This window comes from Nilaparvata lugens, chromosome 1 (genome assembly GCF_014356525.2).
Source record: "Nilaparvata lugens isolate BPH chromosome 1, ASM1435652v1, whole genome shotgun sequence".
Lineage (NCBI taxonomy): Eukaryota > Metazoa > Arthropoda > Insecta > Hemiptera > Delphacidae > Nilaparvata > Nilaparvata lugens.
In genome coordinates this window covers 9836836-9850858 of record NC_052504.1, presented here as the reverse complement: position 1 = coordinate 9850858, position 14023 = coordinate 9836836, and the positions used below count along the sequence as shown (strand labels likewise).

The 14023-nt window shown below is 32.8% G+C and overlaps 1 protein-coding gene across 2 annotated transcripts in view; it reads left to right on the top strand.

The window, feature by feature from the left end:
- Positions 1–14023, top strand: part of LOC111050778 — an 87133-nt gene that overhangs the window by 36394 nt on the left and 36716 nt on the right. For both annotated transcript variants that reach the window (XM_039429733.1, XM_039429729.1), the window contains exon 2: positions 2444–2522. In XM_039429733.1, coding sequence (XP_039285667.1) covers positions 2460–2522 — 63 coding nt within the window. In that variant the 5' untranslated portion in view covers positions 2444–2459. The remainder of the gene's footprint in view (positions 1–2443; positions 2523–14023) is intronic.

Here is a 14023-nt window from a genome sequence, read left to right as displayed (position 1 = left end):
GAATGAAATTGAGCTTCTATCAACTGTACTTTCAACTTCATTCCACTCTTATTGGTCATTGTAGACTTGGTAGACTAGTTTTCACTTCTATTTAACATTGTTTTGTAGTTTAACAATTCCTCGATTGTTGAATTTGATTAATAGTTCATCTTGAATGTAGTATAAGAGATTTCAACCACTCTTTTTTGGGGTTTTGTATAAAAAATAATTTCCATATTAATAGAATGAAATTGAGCTCAATTATCAACGACATAGATATTTTTGTTAGCATTGAAACAGGTATGTTTACCCATTGATGATATTATTTTATGTATTTTTACACTGTATATAATTGAAGAATTGGATTGAATTGAAACATTTGAAATGTTTATGCTTAATGTTTAACCATACAAATGAAACCCATCTTGAAACAAGAACCACACCTACCAAATCTTCAATAATTCTGATTGATGATTTATATTATTATTTACATATTTTTATTCTAGATATAATAAAAGAATTGGATTAAATTGAAGCTTGAAACACGGAATAAGCATAGTGTTTACACTAGCATAGTGTAAGCATAGTGTTTCACATAGTGAATAAGCATAGACGGAATAAGTAGTGTTTCTTTCCTCTGTGCTTGAAATGAGTAAAGACATAGAGAATGGGTATGAATGGGAAGCAACGAAGATGAAAGGATAATATTATTATGTGAAAAGAAAACTGTTTAAAAAGAGGAAGCACGTATATTATATGGGTCAGTCGGTTGGCATTGGTGCTCTGAAATGGAAAGGGAAAGGAAGCTCCTAACTGGTCACTTGGTCAATGCACCACTCACCCGCTCATTCACCCTCTCACTCTCTTCAGACCTCTTTCTCTTGACAACCGTCACACTTCATTGTGCTCGCTCCGGTCACCCAGAACTCACAAATCACTTTCCGTTTTACCCACCAAGTCTTTCTCCGTTCCTCAACATAAGAGTTTATAAGTTCTGACTGTGAGTTGACTGTAAGAAAAGCTCCATTTCCTTCCAAATAATTCAAATATAGTAGATTCCTTGATGATATTTTCATTATCATAAGAAAAAATAAATCATTTAGCATTTTTTTGGCCACTTACACATACTTAATTTTATGTAATGATCTATACTGAGATTCAAGCTATAGAGTCAGTGGAAATTATAGGAAGGCATTGTTGCAACTTCTCCTCTCCCACCACCTTCTATAGTGGATGGCTGTGATTGAAGTTATCCCGATAAATCTGGTCTGATATTGATTTCTCTTGATAATGATTAACTAATCATCATTAATAAATTTATTTCACTCGTCAAGGAAATTTATTTTTTATATTATGGACAATAACATAATTATTTTCATAGTTAAGATGAAATATTTTAGAAGTTCATCATTTTCCTACACAGTCTACTAACAATTTTGCAACACTGGAGAGGGATAGAGCTATCTGCTTTGTCCATAATGACAGACAAAGATATCAATCCAATGCAATCATTATTAATAAATTTATTTCACTCGTCAAGGAAATATATTTTTCCATGGACTATATTATGTACAATAACACATTTTCATAGTTGAATGAAATATTTTAGAAGTTCATCATTTTCCTACACAGTCTACTAACAATTTGGCAACACTGGAGAGGGATAGAGCTATCTGCTTTGTCCATAATGACAGACAAAGATATCAATCCAATGCAATCATTATTAATAAATTTATTTCACTCGTCAAGGAAATATATTTTTCCATGGACTATATTATGTACAATAACACATTTTCATAGTTGAATGAAATATTTTAGAAGTTCATCTTTTTCCTACACAGTCTACTAACAATTTTGCAACACTGGAGAGGGATAGAGCTATCTGCTTTGTCCATAATGACAGACAAAGATATCAATCCAATGCAATCATTATTAATAAATTTATTTCACTCGTCAAGGAAATATATTTTTCCATGGACTATATTATGTACAATAACACATTTTCATAGTTGAATGAAATATTTTAGAAGTTCTCTTTTTCCTACACAGTCTACTAACAATTTGGCCACACTGGAGAGGGATAGAGCTATCTGCTTTGTCCATAATGACAGACAAGGATATCAATCCAATGCAATCAGTTGCTAACCTTAAACTCAATATAGTAATTATCTCTTTTTTATAGGGCTACTTGTAATATAAATAGAAAGAAATAAAAATCTCAGTACCCTTTTTGAATTTCTTTATCACATGTTTCATGTTTAGGTTGACTATTCAATATAGTAACATTGTTTATTGATTTCTAATGAGACAAGGATAGCAAATCAAGTTATTGGTTCATTTATTGATTTCTATAATAAGTCAAGGATAGCAAATCAAGTGCTGACTTTATAGCTTCAATCTCACTATATTAGTATTGTTTATTTATTATATTATTGATTCCTAATTAGTTTTTGTTTGATTTCAGGACCGTCGGACGCGACATGACGTTAGAAAGACTCCTCGCGACGAGTTTCGTCGCATTACTAGCCATATCCATACTCCAGGTACACATCATTCCTTTTTGTATTTCAGTATTTCTTTATTTATTTATTTATAATTCTTACAAAGTAGCACTGATTGGGAGAGAAAAACTAAGGATACTCCTTGTACTATTTCTCTCCCAAATTCAGATAACATTTTAAAAGTCCAAGATAGGGTTATGGTTCCACTTTTCTAAAATTTAGTCAATTTTCACTAAAAAAACCACGAAAACTAAGAAACTTAAATTTTGATGGTTGAAAACAGAATATAGAACAAAAATATCACACTCAAATCACCATTAATTGAAACATTTTTGCGTAATTTGACAAAATTTAGAGCCAAAAAAAACACAACTCACTCAACTTTATTCTCTTACTTCTCGTATTTAGTCTTTTGTAAGACTGTATTTATTCAATAGGATCATTAAGTAATTTTCTTGAAAGCCTGTAGTATTTAGAATGAATTATACTTACCGTATTCAGTCTCTTGTTGGATTGTATTCCTTTACGACAATATAATTCCTTTAAGATTGTGTCATCTTCGTGTGAGTTTGTAGTGTTTAGAAAGTAGTTTACTTATCGTATTCCGTCTTTTGTAAAACTGTATTTATTCAATAGGACCATTCAGTCATTCTATTGTAAGTCTGTAGTATCATAGAGAAACAATAGCTTGAGTAGATATCCCATGATATAGGGCGATTATGTCGCAACTTTTACTGTTAACTCAAGTCGATTACTATCGATTATTGTCGATTTTTACTGTTTTGTTGGGGTGAGAGTGTATGAACGGCACAATATGAGAGACTACCAGCGTCACACACCTTTTTGGGAAAGAAATACGTGGACTATAGGCTTGAGATAACAGTAAAAGTAGCGACATAAACGCCCTATACCATGGGATATCTACTCAAGCTATTGTTTCTTCATGGTAGTATTCAGTCTCTTGTAAGATTCTTTCAGTAGGTGGAATATATTAGTTTATGGTACTGTAGTACTTAGCCACAATAGGATGTGTTCATGATATTATCTCCCCTAGTAGTTCAATTGAAAGGATGACCAGCTTTAGCTCACTTTAAACAAACAAAACTTTCAGTTCATTTATCTCCCAAGTGGCCAATAACCAATCTGGAAATCATAACTTATCTGCTATCAAAATCCTTCTATAATCGAATCCTATCACTATCATCCTGAACAAAGACCTTAAAGATACATAGACTCACATGCAGCGCTAGTCTCGTACTTGGAATTGAAATCAGCCATTGAGTGGGCAACCTGTAAGATTATTACATACCAATGCCTTTGTAATCTATAGTATTACAAATAATAGATATAATATCTCGTGCTAAAATCTCACAATGGCGGCCTTCGATTTCAAGTAAGAGCTATCATTGGGAAGGCATAGGCATTGTGGGTCTATATCTCTTTAAGGTCTTTTATCCTGAAAGTTGGGAAAAGAATTATGTAAGCAAACAGATTATGAACTCTTTCTATATTTATTTTTATCAATTCCTGAGTAATGTATTCATTTCTGAATAAGATTGAATTTAATTGAATAGTTCTAAAAACACCAGATGTTCCATGAAAAACTCTTTGGTTGCAACATTTTACAGTTACATTTCATAAGCTCCACTATGTTTGAAGACCTTCTACATGGCTAATTTCAAATTGCGTAATTAATAGGTTGTCGATTTTAGATGTACACATCATATGCAAAATGATGAGGGTATTTTGCAATTTTCATGCCACGCAATGACAGTTCTTTCAGTGTTTCTGAAACATACCCGTACCTGACGCAGTTTTAATGTCCCATGAATTAGAACAGCGCTACATTAAGTAATAACGGTTCACAGTGAAAGTAAAGATAGTTATCTCAATGGTAATGATCATTAGTCAATGGTGATTATTTATGTAAATTTCAAATAGATCAATTGAATTATTCATCAATTTCATTCCACAATTACAATATCAAATTAATAATGAAAACACAAATTTAAATTTCCATTATGGAAAAGTACCACAACATCACTCACAACACAACTGTAAGATCAAATTAATAATTGGGCGATAATAAACCCAAATTTGTTTCTCTCCCTAATTTTGATATAAATAGTCCAATTTAGTCATTTGGTTCAAATCTATTTACCTAATACATAATACGCGGGTTTTTACATCCTTCCCGGCCGTTTCCCGCACGCAACACGCCATCTGCCTCTATCTCTCCATACGTCTTGTTGGATGCCCAACCATTTGATATTTGAAAGATTATGTCGAAAATGGACTAACAATCATTTGTGAATCTTTCAATGGGTATTCCTATTTTTCCTTGTAATTTGACTGCAATCTAGCACTCTGGTTAATTAGCAGTTCAATTCAAGCTTAAATTATGAGGTTTAAGTTTGACACTAAAGGGGTATATCACAAATTGTTTCTCTCCCTAATATATTTTGATATAAATAGTCCAATTTAGTTTTATTTGATTAAAATATCTTTGATATTTGAAAGATTATGTGGGAAATGAACAAACAATAATTTATGAATCTTTCAATGAATATTCCTATTTGTTTTCCTTGCAATTCGACTGGATTCTAACACTTTTTGTTAATGAACAGTTCAATTCTAGCTCAAATTATTGCTAGCTCAAGTTAAAGTTTGACACTAAAGGGGTATAGTGGATAAGGGATTGGCAATTGGCAATACATGTCTATGAAAATTTTAAATGCTCTCCGTAATGAGATAAGAGTAATTGACTATGAGAGATTTAAACGGGGTTTAAAGAATTTGCTCGTTGGAAAATGTTTATATAAGGTAGATGAGTTTTTCGAAATTCAATTTTGAAAGTTATTTGTGTGAATGTTTGTTTTTTGACTTGCGCGAGTGCTATGCAATTGATTTAAAAAATAAAATAGATTAAAATAATGAAAATGAAATGTGATATTGCCGTAAGCTGATGTCGTTGTTATGACATTTTTATGTTTTGACAGTAAATTATTTATTTATTTTCTATTTTTATTAATATCACTTGTGAGCCTCTCAATGGATATTCGTATATTCATAGGTTTCAAGTAAACATCCTAATAAAATGCTCACTTTCATTTTCTCTATTACCGATCTTTGTCTATTGTCTGAGAACGGAAGCTCAAGCGAATCTTGTTTTCTGGTCGAATTACGCATTCCAGAAGTAAGCATTTGAATCGGCAGCTTTGAATAGAGTAAACGTAACGCAAATTACCTTACCGTATTCTCAGACCAGCTACGTTGCTACGGTATTATTTGTAGTGGCAGTCCGTTGTAACGGTAGCATTTGTTTTGGTTCAGTGGCCGGCCTCCAATCCGTAACCTTGAGCAGCGCCAGCGACCTTGAAAATAGGGCTGCTTTCCTCTCAATCAAATAGAGTGATTAGTAAACGATATACGATAATCGCGATTAGCGATGATAATACGATTAGTCCGAGTCAGTTATTCTCATAGGGTCAGTTATTCTCATAGGGTCAGTTATTCTCATAGGGTCAGTTATTCTCATTGGATTCTATCAGCAAAAAGACTATGCACTTTCTATTGTATTTCAAAACAGATCATCTTCATTAGGAGAAGGTTTAAAAACGTGAGTTCTCCGATTTATTATGAACTTTTAGAAAAACACCACTACTTGTATATTTCAATTATGGACTCGTATGATTTGATAGCATTACTTGAATATTGGAGCTGAGTATTAATAGATGTAAATTTGATAATTTTTCGATTGGAATGGAAAAGAGTAGAAATAGAGTGGAGTGAGTACAGTTGTAATATTGAAATTGTATTTATATTTCTTCATTTTAATAGAAAATTACCACATAATTCATCCAATCATTCGATATTCTTTATTCAAAAAGTAAATAAACTATCAAATACATGCCAAAAAGCAAATACAATATTGTTTCATCATTTTTAATATGGTTGTGTTACCTATAGGCTACCCTGGTGTTCAGATTGAATTTCTTCAAATATTTTCAAGTATCAAATTTCAACATCGAGGACTCATTATAGGACTTACGACCTTGAGTGTACGTACCACCAGAGATAGACAAGACGTTACACGAATTTCAGCATTAACTATTCTTACCAAATCATAGAAGTTCAAAAATTGAAGAATATGTTCTGGTCACATCTTTTTACTTTCATTCATTAGACATGATTTTAAGATATTGAATAATATGCTACAGAGCTGAATTGTGGTTCGACGGAATTGACCGCGTGGGTTTTCAATGAGTTTTGAGTTATTTATTAATATCGGGGCACCGAGCTTCGCTCGTTATTTTTATTTATCGATAAACAGAACACAATTCTCTAAAATGATCGGGTTTTTTATTTCACAGCTGGCTATACGTCATCTTATGAATTCACATATTCACATACTCACTTGCTCACTCACTTTTTTACTATCCACAGCCGTTTCAGCCAAGGATGAATTATCCTTTTAATGTCGTTCAGCGAGTTTTCCCAAGGATGAGACCTAGTGCAATCGAATCTTCATATCACAAACCTACTACGTTCCAAATTTCGTGAAAATCGTTAGAGCCGTTTTCGAGATCCGTTAAACATAAATAATAAACACATATAAAAATAGCCAGATTTAAAAATAACCAGTTATAAAAATAACCAGATATAAAAATTACCAGATATATAAATACAGAAATTGCTCGCTTAATAGAATAGGATTCTTGAGTTATATTGATGAATTAGTGAAGTGAAATGGATTATTGAATGACTTTATGGATTAAAAGTTTATATATTTTCTTCTTGCTTGGCTTAGTTTCCTTTATTGTTCAATTTAGTCCATCCAGTCTCTTGTTAATTAGTTTTATTCACAACGTGGTTAAGTGGGAGAGTGGACATTTACCCACGCACAAGCCTGAGAGCTTATGTGAGCATCACCCTCAGCATTATTATCATTATATTATATTGCTTTCCGAACACCTAGTTATTTTAATAAAGCATTCTATTCCCTCCTTCTATTCTATTCTATTCACTCTATTCTTTTCAACCCGCAATATTTACTCTACCTTATAGCTTTGACCTGAACGACAGTTCTAGACCGAACTAAGTTCTCGAGAACGTTGGATTCGATAATTTGCCTCATAGATTTGACCTGAACGACAGTTCTAGACCGAACTAAGTTCTCGAGAACGTTGGATTCGAAGTTGATGCTAGAAGCTAGAGCTTATCCATTCTATGCGGTAGGCCTTCTGTCAGTCACTCAGCCAGTATGTCAGACTGTTTGACTTCCGACCAGCTACTAGATCTTGCCAGTCGAGAAGTCTGCTACTGAAATAGTGAACGACTACTGTGCTGGCTTGGCCTTTTCTCGTCATTCTGTATCCAAGCTAGCACCAGACTTCTCTTGAACTTGTCAAGCTCAGTGACAAGTGTCTGAACTTGCTTCCTCCTAATCTATCTTTCTTCTAACTGTAATCTATCCTCTCCGTCTGCGTGGAAAGAGCATTGTTTTCTGCCTACGATAATTTCTTACTTTTTTGTTGCTTCCATCAAATTTAACAGTAGAAGTTAATTTTTCCTCCATCCGCACTATCCCTCTTCATTTTCTCCTCTTTTTCCAATAAACTCTTCATAGTATTATTCATATTCTAAAATTAATGGGTTTTTACAATATTAGAGCTTTAGTGTTTACGAGTATGTGTTTCTTGAATAGTTCCAAATTTCTTAAATAACTCAATATTATTCGTTAAAAGTGGTAAATGAGTGGAATATTTCTAATTAATTTATCAATTTAAGCCATCTAAATTCAAAATTTATAGTTTTAATGTTTATTTTGGACCAAAATTTTATAAAAATTGTACACGTGAAATTCTAACCTTATCTTGGACTTTGTTACATATAAATTCGGAAGAAAAATAGCACAAGGACTACCTTATTATTTTATCTTTCAATGTTATTACATTAGTGTTATTTGCATTGTAAATAGAAATAAATAAATTGGATCTAGTCCATTTGAGCTTGAAAGTTGTACACTTTTGAGGACGAAAATGGAAAGTAACTTCTGGTGTCTCCTGGATGAGGACTTGATGCTATAGAACTCGTTATTTTTTCCGTAGAAATACATTAAAATACATTTAAGATGAACTTAAGTTTATTCATTAGCATCATCAATTTCCAAGATGAATGCTTGAAGCTCGATGTTTACTCATTTTTCAAAGAAAGAAAGAAGCATTCTGGAATTTTCTTGAAGTTTACACATTTTTTCAAAAGAGAGAGAAGAATTTAGAAATTATTATTATTATTCTTGAAAATTCATCATGAATGGTGCAAGATTACGATAACTTATTTCACTTTTTCAATGAAAACTGAAAGTAGGTTATGGTTCTCAATTTTTGTCTTGGGTAAGGTAAAAAAGTAAATTCGTATGGCTTTTGTTGGTGGGGAGTCCCTTGCGGTAAGGTCCCACCGCCTGAGGTGGGTTCATTCGCATGCATGAGGTTTCATATTAGATTGAGAGAGAAGAACGATTAATAGAGTTAAACGATAGATAGAAAAAGGATATTATATGAACACGCAGAAAAGAAGCGTTGATTACGCCGTATCACACTCTTCTTCACACCTGCTTCGCCGATAAAGAACAGTACAACAGTGAGAAGAGAGAAGAAATAGGAGGAGAAGATTTGTTCCGACAAACAGATCGACAATCTATCCGGATGGCATCGACAAACCGGACATGAAGTGGGTCGATAGCCGGAAGAAGAAAATGAAGAAAGGAGAGAAGATGAAGGAGAAAAAGAAGAAGAATATAGCTGCAGTCGAATAAGTCGGTCATCAGATGCAAGTAGATAAATCCACGTGACTACGCATGCTCGAGAGTGTAAATGTGTTCACCCTCAGGCCTCGAAGTTTCAAAAAGAATTATTTTGGTAAAGAGGTAACAAGCAACCGCCTCCAAAACCTCAGCCACTCAGCTGGAAATATTCGGCCGATTGTTTCGGAGTCACATTACTTCTTACTGCCTGTTTAATCTTGATTCAACCCCCAAGTTTATTGTCAAAATATTAGTGAAAAGTGTGTCATACCTACCGCCTTCTCAATCATAATGTTTGATCTAATAGTGTTCTTTCACAAACCACAATGCCTACCGCGCCTATTGTCTGTGTCGTTGGCTGAAAGTTTGTGGTTAACGATAGAACGGAAAATGAGTTCCAAACCGACATAAATGTTAACTTTTAACGCTAACATCAACGAAGTTTGTGGTTAACGATAGAACGGAAAATGAGATCTAAACCGACATAAATTTTAACTTTTAACGCTAACGTCAACGAAGTTTGTGGTTAACGATAGAACAGAAAATGAGATCTAAACCGACATAAATTTTAACTTTAAAAATGCAGCATTCAAAATATTCAGAGTCGGAAAGTCAGGAAGTACAGGAAGTCGGAGCATCATATCCTACGGAATAGACACTTTTCTATGCACATGTAATGAGAAAAATTTGAGCAGGGTCCGATGAATCAAAAGTTAGCGAAACTGTATCTTATAGACTTTGTAGTTCCAAAATACAGAATCAGTTTTTAGAATAAGGATGTATTGCTGAAGTATCCATGATAAGAGCAGCTGGTGAAAGATCAATTATGATATCTTTTTCAAAAGTAAATGAATCAAAGTTTACAAACTCTACTCTTTATTATAACGTCCACGATGTCTATGCCCTTCTTCCGTGTGGTCAGCTGCTATCGCTTTTCAGTAATTAGGAATTTTCATGACAATCTCATTCTATAGATGTTAATGTTGAATATTCTCATATCATTTTTTATCGCGATAATGAACTAGTCGAATTGTTTTTTTTTCATGGGCCTAATCTTGTATAAAAATGAAATAGATGCAAGTCAAGATTTGTTAATGGCATTATATTGCCGAGACATGTGAGTAAAAAATTTCAAAAAGGATTTCTATTTTTATTTATGAACTAGTCGGATATACTATGGTGTTAGAATTATTTCTTCAACAGTTCAATTCTTCTTATCTACTTACACTATATTCGAAAACATATTCCATGTCTATGAATAAGTTTACTATCAAGTATTATTACTTGAATTTCCAATGAAGAATTTGTCAACATATTTTAAACCGGTATTTCTTGTGGCAACTGATAAATTTCGAAGAAAGTAAACTTCTTTGGAGAATTAATAACTTTTAAAACCATGACAAGCTCTCAATAAATTACCTTCCACATGTGACAAGAAGTTAAACTTGATTATAGTCTATTATGTAGATGTTATTATCAACAAATTTGAAGAGAAAATCAAACAAGAACAAGCCAGTTAATAAAAAATAAATAGGTTTAACATTTTTAAGGTGAAGGTCTCCTTTGGTACATTTCAAGTTTTATGAGTCTTCCCAACCAGTTTTTCAGGTAGCTTTAGAAATTCTTTGGAATTAATATTTATACCTTCCCATACAACAATTACTGTGAATGAAAATTTCTAAGAAGAAGAAAAAGAGGTAGAAGAAGAAGAAAAATAAGTTGAAGAAGAAGAAGAAGAAGAGGAGAAGGAAGAAGAAGAAGAACAATAAGTAGAAGAGGAAGTGAAGTATATCACCGGGCAGATCTACTTTGAAGTTTTACAATGGTTTTAAAAATATTTAGGTATTGCACAGTCTATTCAAACCCAATTGCTACAAATAGATCAGCGAATATCTATAAAAACAACTTGATATTTTCAAAACAAAATAATCTATTTGAAGCGTTTTATGGGAGAGAGTAATAAATTTTAGATAGAATCTAGTTTATTGGCTAATATGTAAATAACATATAATTAATGTAAGAAGATAATTTAAAACATTGTGTAGTTGGACCCGCAAAATGGCGTCTACATTATGCGTCGACCAATCAGAATAGAGAATGGGCGTGTACTGCATGCATCGTTCTCGCCTGTAATTGGTCAAAGCTGTTTGACACAGTAGTCGGTAGGAGGCAGCACTTACAATGATCATTAACACATAAACAAAACTTTCGAAAGATAAGTAGAACAAGAAGAAGAAAAATCATCTTATCAGATTGCTATAGAGATTTCTAGGAATCAATATTAATAGCTCTCCATGTAATGTAATTATGACTACTTTGAAGGTTATGTTTTGATGCTTCGAATTTTTGGGACACTCTTTTAATGTGTCTCAGATTGATCCGTTAAGATGAGATAATTCAGCTATGTATCTGGAACTGGTATCTTTTAAATAGTTCTATAAACCAATGGTTATGACAACATCGAGTCATTTTTATTCGATAATATGCATATTTACAACATAGCCTTCACAACACTGTTGCAATACTTTCAGATAGAATACGTTCAGATCTTTGTTGATCTATTTTCAAATGTATCTTCACCTTTTTCTACCTAAGAATGTCATTTCAATTATCTCGTCTTTGAAGGTTTTCTCTTCTGTGAAAAATGTCTTCAGATTTAGACATTACCATGTACATAATTCTCTTGTTTCATCACAAAATGAACAATTAAAATTCACTTAAACTTATATTTCTGGGGTTTACATGAATAGTTTAGTATTTTGAGACTCTCTTTGATTCAAGGTATATACCATATACCAAAAGTCATATTACCAAAGAGATTGTTGAGTACAATTTTTATGTAAATGTGCGAACGAAAAATAAATTCCAGTCAGTGAAAGTGGGCAACAAATTCCTACACTGAAAAGTTCGGGCATTGACGCCCAAGGCTGATCTGAAATAACCTTCTTTTCCTCGTATGTCATGTGGGTTGCGGTTGGTTTCTTGAAGGCGTCGTAGTAGTTACTTTTTCAATTTATTTTCCACATGAAATTGCAAATTTGTCCAATATAATTCAGTTACGATAAAATAATAAAAATAAAGATAAATACATTACTATTAATTTCTCTTAAAAATTGTAACATAATTGAAAAGTGGAATCCCCCAAGAAGACTACGTCTGTGAATGGGGGAGAGTTACTTTACTTTCGTTCCAGTTACGTTAATTTTCTTTCAATATAGTTAACGTATTGGTCAACGGAATTATCCGTGTTGTCTGTTCTGAGCTTTGGAGGTTATTCAGAAGAAATTGATATCCAATGTCCACATTCAAATGGAGAGTAGAGGTCTCTTTGAAGTAGACTGGATAAACAATGGAAGATGGCGATTGGGATGCGAGAAGCGACATAACTGAAGTTGCAAAAACTTGCTATACTTTATATTCATCAAAGTTACTGGTAGTTCTGTGAACAGTTGACCTCGCGCTCAGTAAGTTACATTGAACTGTTGTTATTTTTTCTCAAAAATAATTGAATAATTTATCAATTTAAAATGTCTAGAAAAAATCCTAAATAAACATAGAGCTTTCTGTCCTACCGTACCGTAACGTGTCGTCCCGGAATGTGAGTGTGAGCGCTGTTATCAGGTCTGGCTGCAACTGTATACAACGTTGATGGAAAGATACATTTTCAAGATGTTCGATGTTTTTGAACGGGTAGTATTATAGTCTACTAGAGAGCTGATTTATGATGAATAATTCTAAAGTCTGATTTTTACGGTGATATTGGCGTTCAAAGGAGACTACTTTTCCTTTTGTATTATCCTTAAAATGCAAAATTTCAAAAAACCGTATGTATACGTCGACGTGAAATTCAAAAAGGAACATACCTGTCAAATTTCATGAAAATCTATTGCTGCGTTTCGTTGTAGATGCGGAACATAAAAACATGAATAATATAAACAAACATATAAACATAAAGAGAAATACAAAACCGTCGACTTGAATCTTAGACCTCACTTCGCTCGGTCAATCAATTGAACTTTGAAATCTATGAATCAGAAGGCCTTTTTAAAAGAAACAATTGAATTAGTCAAATGTCGTGTTCTTGTTGTTTTATAAGTGTAGAATTACACAGTTAAGTTTGAAACATGTCTCAAGTATTTTGTCGTCGAACATGCTCCTAATTGAAAGTTGAGTTTTCATTGAGAGGGTTAGAATCTTGAGGTTGGTATGGATACTGGTAAATCGGTGTCCATATTATGTTTAAGTACTCAGAATTATAAATTTTAAGATTTATAAAAATCGTAAGATTTATGAAAATCTTGAGATTTATAGAAATTTATGACCCATATCAACAGGAATCAGTGTACCTATAAATTATTGTCACTTAAAAATTAAATCACTTTTCTTTCATATGCAAACCCCCAATCCATTGACTAATCCATCACATACTACAACTTATAGCGTAAATGAAAATCTACCTCCATAACATACCTTTAAAATTGCATATTTAATTAAGCGACTTGATTTCTCTGGTTGGATAGAATGAATATCTATACTCTGAAGAACCAATAATGATGTTAGTTTTCCAGGTTAATTCTCTTCTCATATACATACAGCTTTATCTGGCCTTGCCTTTATCTATTATCTACCTTTGATTTCCTCGTCTTTGAAAATAAACTGTAACTCAATTATTATAATAATTTGTGAATTCGCATTCGCATAGACTTTCGCTTGTATGCTAACTCTTTTCCACCTTTAA